Consider the following 19,472-nt stretch of genomic DNA (forward strand, 5'->3'; position numbering starts at 1 on the left):
TGCGGCACTGACCCTAGATCAGCTTTTGTGCATAGTCCTCAGAAACAATGGTAGATTACTTGAGTCCTGGATACTTCTGCATTTAGTACCTCACTACTTCACTTGCACAGAGCAGAGTGTTTTCTTAAAACTAGGGTTTCTGGACAAAACATGAGGGTTTCACTGGAGAATTCACATTGGGGATAAACTGCTTAGTAAATCCTACAAATAGGAGAGTTTTTGAGGAAGCATTTGTCTGTATATCAGTCATGTCCGAATTATTGTTGTCATCTCTGGCAAGCACTCTTTGTCCCACAAACCTTTAGGGAGTGAACTGAAAATTCAAAGGATCATGGATTTCTTAGTTCACTAGTCAACGCTTCCTGCAGTGACACTGCAGGAGAAAAGCTGAGAGAGAAACCCACTGTAGGGTGTCCTGAGTAAACTTCCTTTAGGGTAGTGAGTTTGGTTATTGAAATCTGTGGTCTTACTTGCTGAATATGCCTCTTTAAGAATACTTGTCCAATGGTTCCGGAAGGGGTTTTTCTGGCCCAAGCTCAACTTTGTATAAGGCCTTTACTTCAGGTTATCACATATAGTAGCATTTTGAGGGCTGGTACTTGATGTGACTTGGAAGTCGTTTCTGGCTCTTTCATATTGTCTTGAGACGATCTTGGCAACTTTTCAGAATCTCTCTTCTGAGGAATCAAATCACTTTGAGGAAACTGATATTAACAGAGCATCTTAAAAGCACTACAGTGGCTGTTTGTTTTCTTGAGGCCTTTTTATTAATTTCCTAGGTAGGAACAATGGATTGCACACTATTTGCTCACCTTGTGTGCTTCATGCAATCACCAGTGTCACAAATCGTCACAAACTCAGAAGAGCCAGAGCAGCCTCTTCTACTGTTGTCTGCAAGAGCTACTTGGTAGTGATTTGGATGGTGTATTTGAAGAGCTGTTAACTGTCCTTTGTTCTGTGCAGTGCTGTACTTCTCCACTTGCCCTTTAACAACCAACTGAACTGACCTGATTATGTGGCATACAGAACAATTACAAACGGGATACTTGATAGCTTCATCAGTTGTACATCTCTAGTGGTAATCTGGCATTTCGTCCTCCTTAATTCTCAACCTTGCAGATCAGTAATAAAGACTGTTTTGCTCTTTGTGTGGGATATGAGTGACCTTGACCTATGAGACTGATTAAGAAGTTTGGTACCAGATAAGTAACATATGAAGTTTTCCAGAATGCTGGAACCAAGATTTATCTGGTTCCTGCAGGAGTTTCCCTCCTGCTGGAAATGCAGACTGTAATCACACCTTTCTCTTAAGAAATCCTATTCCTGTATTCTTGACCATGCAGTTCAGTTGGTTTCCCTAAGCGGTTGCTGCTGTCTTTCTAAATTGTTTCATTAAGAGGGAAAAGTATCCTACTTGCAGATCAGCTCAAAGTACTGAACTTTCCTGTTTTGCCTTGCTTGACATGTGGGAAGCAATAGGATGTGGCTGTCTTAGGTCAAAAAAACTCACTAGATTGTGAGTGGAATGGTGAAATCTGGTAAAGATTCTACCTTTTTATCTTAAAATTCATGGTCCTTCTGAAAAAAAAAAAAAACAAACAACAAAAAACCTAGTAGCTGTTTTGGTTAAAGCTTCTGATTCTAATGTGTTTAGGGTTTTGGGTTTTTTTTCAGCTGCTTAAACTTAATACAGAGTCTGTGCTGAGCTTTTGTTTGTTTTAAGGAGGAAAATAGGGATATAACTTTTATCCTTTTTTTTGCACAGTATAAAAAGAAGAGGTATCTCTTCTCATTTTTAAAGCAGACTAACAAATTTAGAACTGAGAATCAATGTCTGGAAGTGATGAATGTTTGCTTCTGCTAAGGACAAGCCACTGCTGGAATACAGAAGGAACAGAGCGTTTCTAAGACAGGATAGTCTACTGTTTAATCTATCTGCCTTGTGCAAGAGCTCATCTGTTCTGCATGTGATTAAAGTATTCAGAATTTTGCCACTAGGGACTCAAAATATGTATCTGTTTTTCCTTTGTGGTGTTCCACCCCCTGCTCCCCAAGTCAGGAGGGACAATTGTTAGTAATGTGAGTTTTATAGAATGTGATCAGAAATTAATTACAGAATTGTTACAAAATTTTTTTGTCTCCCAGTAAATTCTCAGAGCTGGTATATGGTTTCATTTGAGTACTATATAAATTGTGTTCCACAGCAGATGAGAGTCTGAGTCCCACACTTTGAATCTTACCATTTCGTGCTTTGTCTTGTGCCACTTAATGATTGTGAGGAAGTTTACCAAAAGTTTGTAGAGATGTGTGCTAATAGCATTGAAAAAACAAACAAAAAACAACAAAACCAAAAAAAACCCCACCCAAACACACCTGCTTAATCTTTGAGTTGTGTCAAATGCTAAAAGCAAAAAATAGACTGATTAACTTTTTCCTGTTCTCTGCTTACATCTGATGAGAGTGCCTAATGTGAAGCTAAAATTTCTATTTAAAGTCTCCGTTTCTGTATTTCTGCTTTTTCAATCTCCAGTGGGAAATGAGGGACTATAGCCCTCTTAAATGTTAAACGATTAGAATCTTGTGTGTGTTCTTTTCAGTATATTATGGAAGTTCAACAGAAGTACACTTAGAAGATGTAGATTACAGGTTGGTTGTCCATGACATGTAAATTGAGATACACTACCTACCTACTTTGAACAATGTCATCGTTTCTTTTATGCACTGAGCATGTTTAAGAACTTGTTTGAAATCACAGTTTCGCTGAATTTAGAGTTCTTACAATCTAACTGGAGCATCTGAGGCACTTGAAATTTTAACCTTGAATTTCATAAAATCTTTTAGAGAGAGCAGACATGGTTAATATATTTTATTTCAAATGAAGTTGTTACGTAGATTAAGAGTGTCCAATTCTTGTTGACCTAGTTGACATGTTGCCAGCTCTAAACTTTGTCTAATTTGCCAAGCCAAATTTTGACTGGATACAAAGATGATGGCTGTCTGGGGTTTTCTTGGTTTGTTGGTTTTTTGGGTTTTTTTTAAACCAGGTATTCATAAAAATAAACTGGAAGTTAAAGGTGAAAATACATGGCATAGGTATTATAAAATGCAGAAAAGTAAACTTATAACAAACTTACCTTTAAACTAGCAGTGAATTTGTTATGTTTGCACTCATTTCTTGGTAAAATTGTGGTATGTCTAGTATTGTTCAAAGTATTTTTTAATAAACTGTTTTCAGCGTTTGTGTTAACATTTTTTGGAAATAAATACTTCGAAGAATGCAGGACAGATTTATAGGGTTGATAGTTCACTTACTGTGTTACAGTTTGGCATCTAGATACAAGATGCCTTTCATTCTGTAGCTTCAGCAGGTAAGAGATGTGTCAATTTATTTCAGGGAACCACCATATTAGTGCAGCCTAGTTGCAGGATTTCAATAAATATCAAACTATTTAGGAAAAGTAATAGAAGCCAACAAATAGTTTCTGAGTATGAGGGAGTTGGATCTACTGGGAGATAAGAATGACTTTTCTCTTGTTCATCATTTCAAAATGGTTTGCAGGTTGCAGGGAATAGGCAGGTTGTTTGAATGACACAGAAATGATAATTTAAAAGAAACCTCCTGAAAATTCCCATGAAACTCTGAATCTCTTAGGAAATTCCATTTACTTGTTAAACTTACTGTCAGGCATCAGTTTCATGGAACGTTCCTGAAGGCTCATGACTTCATTAGCTTTTAGCAGACCCACAGCGTAGTGCGGAATCCTAAGCTTCAGTTTCTCAAAAGCCTATCAGGCTAGGAATGCTTTGAATTAAATATTTTTTGGCTCAGTGAACCGGTGTCTTCTAACTGTATTTTTCTCTAACAGCTTTCAGCTAGCTCTCCTTTCTTAGCAGAAAGCTTCATGCTCTTGGATTCTGACAATCCAGGAAGTGTGCCAGACCTATTTATTCATTAGTTGACTGCTAGACTTTCTCCAAGATGTTGGTTAGATGTGTGATACTGCATAGTAGTAAAGCAACGTTGTGACCTATTAATTGTTACAGATTTACTGTGGACTTCACTTTTCTGTGATGATTTAGTTAACATCTGACTAGGCCTTCATGGAGAAAAGAAGCCTTTGTCTGGCAATCCTAAACTTTTTAGGTAAAATAGCCAAACTTGTATATCTTAAAATTATGGTTAAGAAACAAGAATGTGCTTCAGGCACATGGTCTTCTGAAAGTGACAGTTGTTACTATGTTTTAGTCTTGGGCATTATTCTCCTCATGTTGTGAAATGGTTAAATTGCTACCAAATGAGAAAGTCACGAGCATTTTACCAAGCTGAATGTTGTTTTCTTTTACGGTGACTTATTCCCTCTAAATTTTCTTCTCTAAGGATATAAACTGTAAACTGGTCCAAATTATTGCCAGCACTGTTTTCTGACTAACAGTTGGTATCTAGATAACTATTTGATGTAGTGTCTTGAAAAAAGAAAGGCAGTAGGATAAGCTTCAGTGTCTGAAGAATACTGATATTCACACCAATTCCACATCTAAATGTCCCTGTGTGACAGCTGGGATTACATCACTGCTCAAAGAAAGAGGAGGTTTTAGAGAGAACAGAAATTAAGTTCTAGTAACTGTCACTTAGAAGTGTTTTTCCCCCCCATCCACAGAGCAGCACAGTCACTTCTGAAGTGTTTTCCTTACGCCTTTTAAATTATAAATAACACAAATCTCTCAAAATATCTTGCTACTACATTAGAAATTAAATCTAATATTAATTTTGACAGTGTCTGCAAGCTACACTAAGAGGTGTCATGTGGGCTTTCCTATTTGCAAGTCTACAAGGATACATTCTTACTGGCATAGAAGATTACTTTGGAGTGTGGAGATGCTTCCTTTTTTATTGAACCTTATTTCTCTTACTGTAATTTATAAGTACCTGAAAAATAGACCTGAACTCAGAATTTATGCTAATCTCAGTCTTTACTGAACCTACAAATCTATTTATTTATTTATTTATTTTTTCCTGTTGGTTGCCACCCTTTTCTTTAAAATTGTTGAACAACTAGGGGGGAGGTAGGACACTTCCTCTTATTGTTTTGCCTCCAAGGTATGGCCAATGTCAGTCTCCCTAGCACTGGAATATTACTCCCTCTTTGTATTCTGCTGAACTGTGTAATGTTATAGCTCATTCGGTTGATGTATATATTATTTCTGGAAACTATGTTCCATCACTGTCTGTATCCCCTCAATAAAGCACAGCATAGAAAGTTGAAAGCAAGGATCTTTTATCCTAAGTGAAAAGTAGCCAGTTAGAACTGAAGCTGTTCTGTAGTCTCATTTCAACTTTTGGTCACCCTATCTCTTCTCAGTGGCAGCAGCAGTGTCCTCAACTACATTAATTCTTGGAGTCAAGATTTGCATTACAGAAGGACAAGTATCTTTTTTAGTTATGGTTCAGAATTTGTATTGGAGTCTAAATAGCGGATTTCCTCCCTTTCACATTGGAATCTCTGGTATGTTGGTTCCTGTTTGCTCAGGGATCTGAATCAATATGGTAAAGAAAATGAGTGTATTAAGTAAAATGTTTAGAACTTTCTATTATAAGAATACTTTGTTTTAGTGCTATAAGCAAAAACTGGATTCATGCTAGACAAGATATTCAACAGAAGCCCCCTCCCTACCTCACCCCCATGTAAAATCTGTCCTAAATTATGTCCCAAGAATTTTTCTGCAAGAAAAATGGGCAGGTTTTTACCCAAGAATCTGGCCAGCATTTTATCAAATAATGAATTTTACTGGATAGGTATTCTGTAGTGGCATTACAAACAGGAAAAAGATAATAAATCTTTATTCAAGTGTTAATTTTTGCTTTTGTTGTCATGCTCTGTATCTTGAGTATTCTGCCCAGCAAGCTAGTTTACTTTTCCTTACAATTTGTATAAATGGCAAAAAGGTGATTGTTTGAGTGTTTGCTTGTTGGTTGTTGTTTTGGTTTTTTTATTAAACTCAGTGCTTCAGTGGTTTTGTAACCCGGTTGATCCTTTCCAAATTGTTGTTATAGTAGACTTAAAAACAAACAAACAAGAAGAACCCCCCAAAACCAACACACATACACACACACCCCCAACACCAATAAAACCTCTGTGACTTTGAGAGTGATGTCAATATATAAACAAGACTAAGATTATTAAGCTGTCTATGGCTGGGGTGGGGGGTGGGGGCAGAAAGGATAGCTGCTGACCTGTGAAAGGGAAAGGCAGAAGAAACAGGTGGAAACGTTAACATCTAATTTAAGTTATTCTGTTAAATGCTCTGCTCTACTCTTAAAAAAATATGAAAATAACTGTCTTCTCTACAGAATATTCTCCTTTAACAGGTTGTAAGGGAGTTGCTGCTTGTATCCTAGTGGTGGGATAAAGGTAACTAGGTGTAATAAAGAAAAAGATTGAGATAACTATTTAATGCTTTTCAAAATTTTGAGTTAGTGCAACAGAAAACTTGTAAAGTGTTTTCTAAATCAGTTGAGAGGGGTCTGACGTATCAAGGGAGCTTGCTGATGTCTGAGTAATAAACACAGATATTCTTAAGGGGTTTGAGTTTCTGATGCAATGAATTATTTTTTTCTGTCACTTAGAAGCAGGAGACCATTTCTTTATTTGGAGACAAAAAAAATGCGAAATGTATAAGCAGATAACGATTTTTCAGGGGAACCAGTGACATGCAGTGTCAAATATGGTGGAACAGAGTGCAAGCAGCACCTGTAAAAAGGGGCATATACTTCAGAAGGTTGTAAGTTTATATGATTAGAAGCTAAAAGATGACTGAACATGAGCTCCAATTCCCTTCCTTATGAAAGGGAAAACTTGTAAGAAAGGTAGAGGACTTCTTTGCCATTTTAAGTAAGCCAAAACAAAATACTGCTTCCTACTATTGCACCTGTATTTTAAAATAAATATTGAAGCAGCATTGAGAGAGAATTTGAAGAGAAGCAGAAGTTTTTCTTTCAGAGAAACTGAGGGACTTGGTGGCCTGTCTGCCTGGGTTACTTGTTTTTAAAAAAAAAAAAAAAAAATTAAAAGCAGTTCTAATGCTTGATGAAACTAATGAAGCTGAATTCTGTTTGTGGTATGACTGTTTAAATCCAAGGTACCTGACTTAGTAATACAAACAACAAAACTTCCTTCAGATATATTCCTGTACTGAGCCAAACTAATGCAGTCATGAAACTGTATAGGATGGGGAGAAGTAGAACTGAAGTTTGTCACTTATATATAATACTTTTTTGAATTACACATAGTTTTCAGAAGGGATAACTTTTTAGTTGAGTGAAAGAAGGCAAAGTGCCAAGGGGGGGAAAAAACATATCTGTTAAGTTATTGCTCTGGTGTGGAAGAACCAAGCTTAATGTCTTTAACTGCTTATATATTTTTCATGTACAAAGCAAATTATTTCCCATGGTAATGTAGGTTATGTCAGTAAGTTTTAGCTCAGAACTGTGTGTTTGTGTGTTCTACCTTGCCATGAAGTTGCTGCTACTTAAATAAAAGCATATGGGGCAAAGGAGGCTAGCAATTGAGGAGGTTAGCCTATTGGTTAGGGCAATGAACTGGAGTGTGCATGATCTGTCTTTTGGTCCTTACTTGTTCATAATTTCTTTCCAATGTGATTTTAGTTTCTGAGACTCCTCATACAGCTTATGTAATAGTCCTCATAGATCAAGAAATACTACCTCGAAATATGGGTTGTACGACTTCAGAATGGGAACAGAATTTATATGAAAACTAGGTAACAGTGTTCCTGTGGTCAAAGGAAAATGCAGAAGCAGGATTTGAACTCTTTAGTTGTAATCGGGTCTCTCTAACCACTAGGTAAAGTAACACTAACTACTATTACAGAACACCAAAAAATAAAAGAAGGAAGTTTCATTTTAATGCTCTGTCTGGCGTTAGTGTGCCCAATCTCATTAAATGTAATCCTATTCTTTGGATTTCCCTAATTACATTTTAAAGACCATTTGTTAAATTTTACAATACTTGAAGAATTGAAATCAGCAATTCTGAACCTATTTTCACATTAGTTTTGATTTTAAAAAGCAGCATTAATAGGCTAAACTCCACACTGCTTAAATGTGCAATTTTTTTCTACTTTAACTTTTCATTCCATTTACTCTGCTTAGAATAGTGAATAAACTCAAAAAACAAGGAGGAGACAGGATCTTCCTTGCTGATGCATGTTACTTAACAGCATCTTTTCCTTAAATATGAGGAGGGGTGAGGCCTGAATTTGCTTGACAAGCTAAATAACAAGTGATTTGGACTTTAATAAAACAATTTGAACTACCATAATTCAGATGTGATTCTTGGTATACTAAGCCACAAAGTAGACAGTGATGGAAGCTCCTGTGGTAAGTTAATTTTCAGGCATATGGAAGTTGTGAAGATTCTGACATGTGATTCTGCTAACTTTGTTGGGTGGGTTAACAAAGGTGTGTTTTACAGAGCCTCAAGATCCTTTTTTTTCTGTGGTGCCTGCAGAGGCTGTAGCGCTTTAAGCTAAAAGTCTCACTTTAATTGTAGTAAAAATACACATGCATGCCCCATCCTTCAAAGCAGTGTGCAGCAGTCTTATCCTTTGCCTAATTGAGAATATGCTGGAGAAGAGGGGAAAAAGCAGAACTTAATTTGCATGCACCTGGTATTTTCCAAATTCCTTAGCACATAGTTAGAGAGAACAATATGATCTCTTCTAACGGGTAACCTTTCAGCATTAAGATGAAAAATAGAGCAGTAAATACAAATCAGGTGAGCAGTATTGTTAAGCACATTCCTCTTCCATTTAAATTTTGTCTACCTATGTAAGGAACAGTCATCTACCATTTCTGGTATGCATCCAGAGATATGATTAAAATGGTGCTTATGGCTTGGAAAAATATCAAACCAAAAAGTGAATTTATTTATAAGTATTTTGACTGAAAGTTTTTATCAGTTCATCTGCTCATACTTTCCTTAACTGGAAAAAGCTGCAGGAGATCAGGGGAGGGGGGAGCAAGGAGAAGTGAAGGGTTTTTCTAGGTGGCTTATTGTGAGGTCGTTGGTGTGATGACAATGTGAAATACAGGGTTTTTAATAGGGTTTTCCTTCACCACCTTTTTTTTTTTTTTTTTTTAAATCGGTGGCTACAGCATGGTAGCTAGTTACATGGATTCCCAGTTATCCTGTTACAAGTGACTAGGCAAGTATCTCGCTATGCCTCTGCATCAATTGTAATTATTATGGTTTGCCTAAGTCTTGTGAGGCCCCTCCTTGAGATTTTAGTATTATCGTGTTCCAGTACTGAGTAAAAGAGCAAAGAAAAAGGCATAATTTTTTTCTACTAAGAAGGATTAAATTTTAGTAAAATGTTTCAAAGTGGCTTTAACAAAAAAAAGCCTTGTAGCTAAAGCCCTAGAATCAAATTATTTCTGAAACAGAAACATGTAAATGGGGGGCGGGGGGGGAAGACTACTTGTGAAGGAATGAAGAGTCAAAAGTGAACGGAAATACATCTGCTTTTATGAAACGGGCTTTCTTTTGAAAAGAATATAAAAATACTGGAGTTAATATGGCTGTAAACAAGACTAGGGGACTCAAGAAATCAGTATGATGTAGACTGTACCAAACCTATCAAAAAACATTTTAATATAACCTGCGCATATACTACCGTTCTCTTTCCCAACTGCATAGTACTTACCTCTTCTATCTTCAGACCTGCCAAGTGGCACATTTGAAAGTAGTACTCAAATGTCAGCTTCCATTTATTACATGATATTTTTTCTTTTTTGGCTGTTCTCCTAACATGTAGTCTGAGTCATTCAAACAAATTTGTTGAAAACGTACTTGCAGTCTCAGTTGTGGTCACCTAGAGGATGTGGGGGAGGGAAGGAGGAGAGGGGCGGTTTGAGAAGGTATAAAATTTGAATCAACTGTGAGGCTAAAATAACTATTTCCTCTCAGAAAAGTTATGGAGGTACAGCTTTTGGCAAAACAATAGCCAATGTCTAACTAAACCCGTTTGACCTCGTTTTGTATTGTAAAATTGTTCAATTACTACATCTGTCCAAAGTTAACCTAGGCCAGCCTTGTATTAAAAATTCTAAGTCTGCACCTTATGATTTCCTTTAGGCTCAGCGCAACTTAGAATATAGATAGCTTCCACAGTGACAGGTACAGCTTAGCTGTTTATTAGTTTCTGGATGGAAGAGGCCTTCATAGTACATAGCCACGCTACTGCTAAAGAGTAGGTGAAAAATGGCTGTATTTGGTCATGCAGTGAGGAAGAGTCCTCTTGTGTTCCTTGAATACCTCTGTAAGTCTGTGTAAGGTGCACAATCTGGGAAGTTTCCATGGAATGTATCTGTTTAATTGTTTTTCTGTTTTATTCATAACAAAGAATTGTACAGCCTGTACTGTTCATATGTGGCAACATACACTTTCCAATGTAGGTAGGCTTTTAAGATGTGACAGGCACCGAGTAGTTTACAGTGATAAATCATAAAGTTTTCCTTAATGTTTTAAGTTCTGTGAGCACCTGAATGGTAGTTTGTCTTTAAGGAGACTTAATTTAAAAGTTGTGAAGGCAGTCTAAAGACTTATTTTGGATTTAATAATCCTATTTTAATAGTCTTTTAAATCTGATTAAACTTGTAGAGACACTTAAATAACATACAGGAAACAATTCACAAAGTAATGGTTTCTGAATTGCTCAGTAGTGGTAATTACTCTTACCTTTGCAATTTCTTTGACTTTTTATAAAGAGTTAGTAGGATAACTCACTAAAAACCTTGCCATGGGCCCTTGGCCGAATTAAGACTTCTCTGGTTTAGGCAAGACAGTACAGCAGTCCTAATTCTAGCTCCATTGCACTTCCCCACCCCCAGGGGAGGGGTGTAAGTCAGTGACTGCTAAGCCCGGGACCATTATTCAGCTACTCAAGTTCCTCACTTCCCTTGGGATCTTAAATTCCATCTCATGGCTGCTGTGGCCAAGACCACTGTTAACTGTCACATCACTGATCAGTTCTTCCTTAATAATGAGTAGGGGCTCTGGCAGAGTGCCTCTCCTATTGAGTTTGTCCACCATCTCAATCAGGTTTGTCCTCCAAGCACCACAGAAGTCTCCTGGGTTGGTTGTGTGCTACCATGTTGCCTTTCCAGCAGACGTCAGGGTGACTGATATTTTTCATGAGAGCTAAAGCCTGTGATTGTGCAGCATTTTTTCTTGGTTATTTTGAAGGCTTCATCTACTTACCCTTGATTGGGCAGTCTGTAACAGGTGTTCACCATGATGTTCCCCTGGTTGAATCCTGACCCATGGATTTTCAACTGTCCTGTAGCCTGTTCCATACTAAAGCTCCATTTGTTCAAGTTCTCTGCATAAAGTGTAAATGCTGTCCTTGACTTTCTCACTTCTCCTTTCTTAAAGACAGTATCCATCCACTGCAGTTGTCCAGTTGTGTGAACCGTCTCACCATACTGCATACTCCCAGTGAGATTTTTATGCACTTTGGTTTCTAATCCCTTGTGCTTGCTTCCTGTGCTGAATGCATTCATATACAGCTACTTAAGATGTGTCCCTGCTTATGCCACTTTTTCAGGGGGATGGTAAGATCCTTACTGTTTGTTGTTCTGTGCATTTACCCTCTCTGCCCTTCTCCTACTTTCTAGGCTTCAGTCTCCACTTCCCTGGCAAACCTAGTCTGAAGCCCTCCTTATGAGGCAAGTGTGTTGGCAATGATGATTTGCATTATCAAATGGATCCTGTCTCTCAAGCACTCTTTGTTTCTCTGAGGGTCTCAGTGTCTTAAGGGCTGAAGTCCTGCCTGCAGCCATGTAGTCAGATGCTGATCCACTGGATATGTTTGCTCCTGTCAAAGCCTTTCCCCTGGATCAACACCTGGGCTCTGGTGTCATTCACCATTGTCCCTGGACTCCTGTAGTTAGCTTTGATCTGCTGAAGATCTCCTTTGGCATTACCATGGTGGCCATGTAGATGGACAACAAAGGATAATATTGCAATGGCCAGGTGAGCTGTAAGAGTTTCTCTGCAACATTTCAGATTTGGACCATGGGCAAACAGCAGAGCTTTTAAGAGCCAGTCTGGCTGCTGTGCAGAAGCCTTTATCCACTTGGGAGTCTGCAATTGCTGTCACCTATTGCTTTCTAGTGGCATTGGCTGTGACCCATGGATCAGGTTTAGATGCCACACCTGACAGAGCTTGCTCCTCCTCACCTCTTTGCTGGACTGTGTGCCTTTTCAGCACCTGAATGGCCTCTGATGGGAAAAAGAGAGCCCTGTTCCTGTTGCTGGAGGTCACAACTTCCCTCCTGGGAGTCATCCTAGTCCTGAGTGAGGAAAGCAATAGATTTGGTAGAGAGTGGTTGTGGGGTGGGGGGAGAGTTAATGTAGGGAAAAGAACTGTTCGCAACTTTGTTCAGGAAAGCAAACTGTGGAAGCTTTTAACTGTATCATAAATTTCTGCTTATTAAGACTGTTGGAGGAACCTGACTTGGATCATAAAGGGTGTCAGGTAATGAAGAAAGCTGATATTCTTTACATGAAGACACAAGAAGACAAATAAGTAACAAAAGAAATTTATTAGAGGTAAAGGCAGTTTGACAGATTGGGGCATTGCAAGTTAATAAAGCCAACAGTGTTTCTGTTCAGTTTGGAGCTAGAAAGTGTCAGGGCTCAAGTAACAGTAGTTTGAAAGGTAGTTTAGAATCAAGGAGGCAATCGGCCAGCAAGAGACACAAAAAATTCTGTGGAATTAATTTAGAGTAGGTTTTTTTGTTTGGGGGTTTTTTTTATTATTATTGGTGAATCACAAGAGGTATAAGCAAAGTATATTTCTGACTGTTATCTGTAGGCTCTTCAGGTTCTGAAGAGTTCCAAAACTACTACTACTGTTTGTTCATGCATACTGTCTCATGAAGTAAAACAAAGGTTTATTGATATGCCTGTGTTTGGGTGGTTACATTTTATGAAACAGTGCCAGCACATACTCATCAGTAGCTGTACTGGAAACTCAGATTATCTTCCTGTTTAGGGTAAACTTAAATGTATCAATCCTGCTGAAAAGCAGCACAGAACTTTGTAGAAAACTGCACAAAGTGGAAGTAGTACACATCTTTTCTGGGAAGACTTTAGAAGAAAGGCTGGAAAAAGATTCTATGTTGTTAGGTTGTACAAGTAAACTTTCTTTTAAAAGAAAGGATCCAGTATCCAAAGCTGAGGAAGCAAATTATCACATTGAATAAGTCTAAACTGTGGCTCCATGGGGAAGTTCTGGGAGGACTCACAAGAGAAGCATTGCTTTGGATGGGTGAGATGGAACTAAGTTTGGCGAACTAGTGGAGAAGCGGGTTGGTGTGTCCTTTGCTCAGGAAAAAAACCCACATTGTGCTAATTGCCATCTTTAATACAAGCTGTATGGAAGTCTATTTGGAAATTGCATTCTTCCTTAACAAACTGCTGTTTCACAGAGCTAGTTTTTCTGTGCTCATGTTTCTGCATAGGCAGGAGCAGGCAGTAGGGCAAGCAGAGGTGTCTAAGTACAAAAGTAAAGGCAGAAACAAGTAATGCCCTCCACACGCTGGGGGGGAGGGGGGAGAAGGTAGGTATCCAAAAAACAAAGAGGTTTTGGGTGCTGACTGGCATGCTGGTGCTGACAGGAGCAAGCTTCCTGTTGTTTGATTTACAAAGTGCTAAGAAATGGGAGTTAGAGTTTGTTCTTTTGGAATAAGTACAACTGTTTCCAAGAGATACTTCACTCCATTCACGTCTTTACCCAGTGACAGTAACTTGCAAGAACTTAAGTATTGCCTAGCTGCTGAGCTAAAGTGGCTTGCACTTTATAACATCAATGATCATAATACACGTAGCGTGTTTTATATTTCCAGACTGCTGTGTTGGGGAATTGCTACCTTAACTTCAGACTTCTTCATCTCTCTCGCTTTTTTTTTGTCCATAACCCTCTGAAGCCAGAAGAACTGGGAATTTGTGCAATGCTAGTATGATGTGAATTTATATTACATTGAATCTAAGAGTTGGTGGATAATGCTTTGAGGTAATTTTTAGTGTATGCCTGGGCTTTGGATTTTTGCTTTCCAGTTTTTGTAGACTGTATTTAAAAAGTGTGTGTGTGTGTATATATATATATATATTTGTGAGAGGACAGTGGGTTTATCACTTAATCTGTGTTCTTGGATGGGACTATATTTATTACAAAGAAAAGTAGAAAATTAAAAAAGAAATAAATACATTTATAGCTCAAATCAGAGATTTATAGAAAGTATAATTATAAACAATTTAATTTAATAATATAAATATATTAAAATCATAAAATAATACAAAATTGAAAGGTAAATTTTAAAGAGATGTGACCTGTCAAGCTGAACAGCTCCTGTGTGTTAAGGTGTTCTCTTGTCTATGTTACGATTTTAATATATTATTTAACATGCTACTTAAGATGTCATACATACTTATTCTTCCTTATACTAGTGCACATACAATCTAAACCAAAAAGTAAATGTCACTTTTGATGAAAGAGCAGAATATTGTGTTGTCTTAGAGGCCATCACAGCTGATGAGCAAATTTTATGATTTAAATGTTCTTTGTTGATTGTAGGTAGTTGTTTCCTGAAGATATTGGTAACTTTTATGTGGTGCGATGATAAAATAGTCTTGCAAAGTACTGCAAAATAGCTACATCTTTAATATAGACAGGTCATGAGTATGAAGAATGAGCACCTTCAAATACTGCTTTGAATTATCCTCTTAGTTGAAAATAAGCTTATTATTTGGAAGGAGAAAAGAGGGGGCACTTCGAAACAGTTTCTATATTGAATGAAACTTCTGTTATATTGATGATGGTGATGTAAATTCTCACCCTATTTCATCAGTTGTCATGCATCTCCTCTTCTGGTTTTTTGTTGGGGTTTTTTTTAATCATTTGGTTTGCTCTGTGTCTGTTCTCCCTTGTTACTGTATGTGATTTTACCAAATACCTAAACAGACTAGCCAGTAAATCTGGAAAATAATTGGATTTATCTAATCCTCAATTTTAAAACGTTTTTGTACAGATACAGAGGACTAGAGAGAACTGTTACGGTATCAAAAGCAAAATAAGCTTGCTTTCTTATATTTGTAGAAATAGGAGCCTACTCAGATTATGTAATTCAGGTGATCATAAATGAGAAGTTTCTGATTTTGAAGGTTTCCTACTTTTTTTTCTTCCCCTTCCATACATGATTCTAATTCTTGGTGTGAGAGACTACTTCACTTGTGTAGAGCTATGAAGCTAATCCTCCCACCTTTAAGATTCTGTGGTAGTTATTTTAAGTCTAATGAGGTTGTTGGGGCATGGCTTAATAGGCTGATTGTGTGCAGATGGCAGTTGCCTTATTTTTATCTTCTAATTCTGTTGAATAGTACTATAGTGGAAGGAGTAAATATTTGTGTGATAAATGTAACAATTTTTGGAATTGCTCTCAGAATTAGAGAATACTTAGCGCCAGTGTTTTTGAATTTGCTTTCTTTTGAGAAACCTTTGATTTACTGTTTTAAATGTTTCTTTTGTCTCCAGGTTTTGAAAGTATTTTAGAAGGGCTTTATGGACCAAGGCTACGAAGAGACCTCAGTTTATTTGAAGGTAAATGAGACAGCTTTTAGTGCAATGACCTTAATTTATTAGTTTTTCTTTTAGTTAGAAGCAAAGTATATATTGAATTCTAAAACAGAAATCTTCAATTGTTTTTCTTTCTAATGTTTATTTCATCATGTTCTTGTCAATACTGTGCATAGTCAAAACACTAGGTAAAATGGTACATAGGTTTTCTTCCTATGCAGTGAAATTTTGGATTAGCTAAGCTTTCCAGAGAAGCTCTGTTGAGAAATATTTATTTTTGTGGAATACTGCATCTCCTACTTCACTTTTTGGACAGCTTTTAGAAAGGGAAAACAAGCTGCTCAGCTTCCTATTGACATTAATTGGGAAAAGGAAGGTAATGAATGCTAGTTTGGTTTTCTTGTAGTGGTCAAGACAGTTTAAGCTTTATATATATATTTATTTTTAATCTTATATATATAAATTAAGCTTTTTACTTTTATGTATTTTTGTATAAATATAAAAAGTGTATTTATATTTCAGAGTGTGTGTGTATGTGTATGTATAAAAAAAAGTATATATATTTTCCATTACACTTATAAGACCTAGCCTTATTCCAAATGGGTTTGGTTTTGCTGGAATAGCTGTCAATACCTGAGTCCTTAGTTAAGTATGAAATTATTTATCCGTATTTAACAAAAGCAGAAGAGGAAAATCCAGCACAAAATTGCTTTGAAATGTTGAAAGAAGTGTTCCATCAAGTTCATTTTCATGGCTTTAGGATGTTCTTTCTGTTATCGAACCTTCAAAATGTTCCATTTAATTTCTTTACAATTTATTATCTGATAGTGTAGTATGTAAAGCATGTAACTTATATACTGCTAGTACATGAGGCAGAGTGGCATATACTGTTCATGTTTGATTAGAATAGGTTTGGAATGATGGCTTTAACTTGGTTATGGTTTTGTCCTCTTCATATTGTGCAAGTTCCTTGGCCTGTATCATATGCATAACACAATATTTTTCAAGGGAAAGGGGGAGAACTTGAAACACTACTGATGTTTTAAGAATATTTTTTTGCCACTTATAAAGCTAAACATACCACTAGTCAGACTTAAAAATATTTAAGAAATGTGTAAATTTGGGTTAAAGCTTATTTTCATGAGTAGTGCTCCCATCTGCTGTGATAAGCAAGCACATTACTGCTTTGAAAAGGGAACAGGACATTGTTACAGTAGTGTACAGGATCTTTTTTTCTGGCTGTAATTCCAATGGGTTGCTATGTATTGGGCTTTACACTGATTAGTGATTAAAGCTTTATTATTCTTTTGCATCAAAGGGTTTACATGTTGAAAGAAAATTCAGGACACTTTTTTTTTTTTTTTTTGCTTTTGTGTAAGAAGGCAGAAAGTACCAAGGTAATGACCAGAATAAGTGTTACTGTTAAAGGAGCCTGATAGTACACAACAAGGTGTTATATTGCTCCTTTAGAGTTCCTGCATGCATATATTTGAGCTGTCTCATGGGAAAAGCTTTAGCTTATTTTGCCTCATGCTGTTGAAGATTTCTTGTAGCCTATTTAAGATCTGCTACTTGATTGCTTGCAGAGGACCTTTGATATTTGATGCCCCAGTGACTGTCCTGCAAATTAAATTCATGTTTATCTAAAATTTAAAGTTTTAAAACTAATTTTTTTCCAATTTGCAAGAATGTCTGTCAGTAATGTGCCGGAATTTTTCAACAGTTAAAGCCTGTTTCCATGTTTGACATATCTGATTTTTACTTCTGGGGCAACTGCAGAAGAGACGAAGGGGTGCCTACCTTACCTTACTATTTTTGTTTCTTTTTTATAGATATAGTAACTTCAATAATGCTGTCTGAAATTGCCATGTTTTGTACAAACACAGTAGAGGTAGACCTTATAGTGTAGGATGCAATTCAGACCTCAAATTAGAAATAGCCCTGCATTATAAAGATCAATACAGAACTCTTGAGTAAAATTTGTTATGAATCTTTCTACTGTCCTAATTTAAGTGCCACTTTTCACTTTACAGGTAATGAAACTAAGATACAATGTAAATAACTTGCCTTAGGTAACAAAATAGATAGTTGGTAGAATCAGAATCGGAACCCAAGTTTTTCAACTCTTAGCAACGTCCCTAAATCACTGCGTCTTGTAAGGTGTCCATTTTCCTCATCATAACCACTGAACCAGTACTGTCAACATGCTGCATTATGCCTCATTAGCAAAAGTGTATGTTTGCTTGAACAAACCTCAAGAAATTATATGGCTTTCTTATCCGGAATTGTGGCTGAAGTACATGCTGCTTAGCTACAATAGCATTTTTTCTCTTACATTGTTGGTTTTATCTATTGTTTGTAACATAGGAAAAAAATTAATAATGTGCTTAAAATGTAACGTGTGTGTTTAATTGATGTATTGTCTCCCTAGTTCTGTCTTGAAATAGAATTTGATCTATAGATTAAATTATTGTATAGTATTCTCTCAAAGTTGCTTGAAAGAATAATAAATTGTAATGACAAATGTAAATGGTAAAAGATAAACTTCAGTTTTACTAGGTTTTTTTAATTTTCAAAGAAAATACCTTGTAAACCTCAAACTACCTTGCTGAGAAGCCAAACTAATTAAACTGAAGTAGCCACCCATAATAACAGATAGTTACCTGAAGATGGCAAGATTTTTTTCACTATCTTGAAATTCTTATATGATGTATAGGTAGGGCTTACCTTGGGCTTGCTTAAATGGTTCACATCACCTCCATTGTTCAGCACCTTTTTTTTTTTTTCTTTTTCTTTTTTTTTTTTTCTCCCAACTGCTTTGATAGTGCAGCTTCTGGTTGCAAAGGTGTCCAGTTCTATATCTTGGTGTCTGGCCTTGGTCATGCTCTGAACGAGCTCAAGGCTTTTTGTGTCATTGAATCCTTAGGGCTTTCTAATCCTTTGCTTATACCCATTTTCAGCTAAGTAGATTCAAGTGTTGAATGTAAAGAGTAACAATTTACTTACAGATATTTAGCCAAACTGTTAGAAAGCTTTTCCTCTAATCATTTGGTATGTGTGTATTTTCCTTTTTGGGGATTATGTGCTGGGGTTCTAGTCCCTTATGGACAGAGGAAAAACAGTGTCTTGTGGGAGAAAAGCAGCTCTCTTATCATTCTTTCTCTGCCAGGGAAAAAAAAACTCTTTATACAGGATGAAAGGTTTATTTAAGGGTGTGTTTTATTTTTCCTTAGGTTGTCTGGAATATTTATTCATATATAAAGTAATGGAGTGAAAAATTGTGTTAGAAACACTGATTTCCTAATATAATTCAAGTTTTTATGAAATTAAAAAGATGAAGAAACATGATAAACACCTCAGATATTCTAATGTACTTAATAGGAAGCAGTAGTGCCTTATAAAAAGGAAGGGGACGATTTGTTCAGATTTGTGACAAATAGCTGGAAAATTTATTGGGACATTATTATAATGCAGAAAATACTGGAAAGTAAGGGTTGAATTTTTTAAGCTATCTCATATTTAGATTTACTAGACAATTATTTCACATTTTAAGAGATAAATATGGAATCTGTTCAGTACTACAGATGTCTGTATTAATTTAATTCAGCATGACTCCTTGGGAAGAATGGTTTGGGGAAACAAAGATTTGAATAGCTTAAGAAATGAAAAAAGGTAGTAGTTTTTGTCAAAGTTCACCATTTTATTCCTAAAAAGTTGAAATAGATTTAACAGCTTTGTACTAAGTGACTTTGGTTTCAAGTAATCTGTACCCTGCTTTGTATTAAAATGCTCTTTGCACAATCGTAACAACTCTCTCT

The 19,472-nt window shown here is 36.5% G+C and overlaps 1 protein-coding gene across 5 annotated transcripts in view; it reads left to right on the plus strand.

The window, feature by feature from the left end:
• The window catches only part of LCORL (ligand dependent nuclear receptor corepressor like), an 89,187-nt gene that overhangs the window by 15,381 nt on the left and 54,334 nt on the right, over positions 1 to 19,472 (plus strand). For all 5 annotated transcript variants that reach the window (XM_052780390.1, XM_052780388.1, XM_052780387.1 and 2 more), the window contains exon 2: positions 15,613 to 15,678. In XM_052780390.1, coding sequence (XP_052636350.1) covers positions 15,613 to 15,678 — 66 coding nt within the window. The remainder of the gene's footprint in view (positions 1 to 15,612; positions 15,679 to 19,472) is intronic.

The sequence above is a fragment of the Harpia harpyja genome, chromosome 2 (genome assembly GCF_026419915.1).
Source record: "Harpia harpyja isolate bHarHar1 chromosome 2, bHarHar1 primary haplotype, whole genome shotgun sequence".
Taxonomy (NCBI): Eukaryota; Metazoa; Chordata; class Aves; order Accipitriformes; family Accipitridae; genus Harpia; species Harpia harpyja.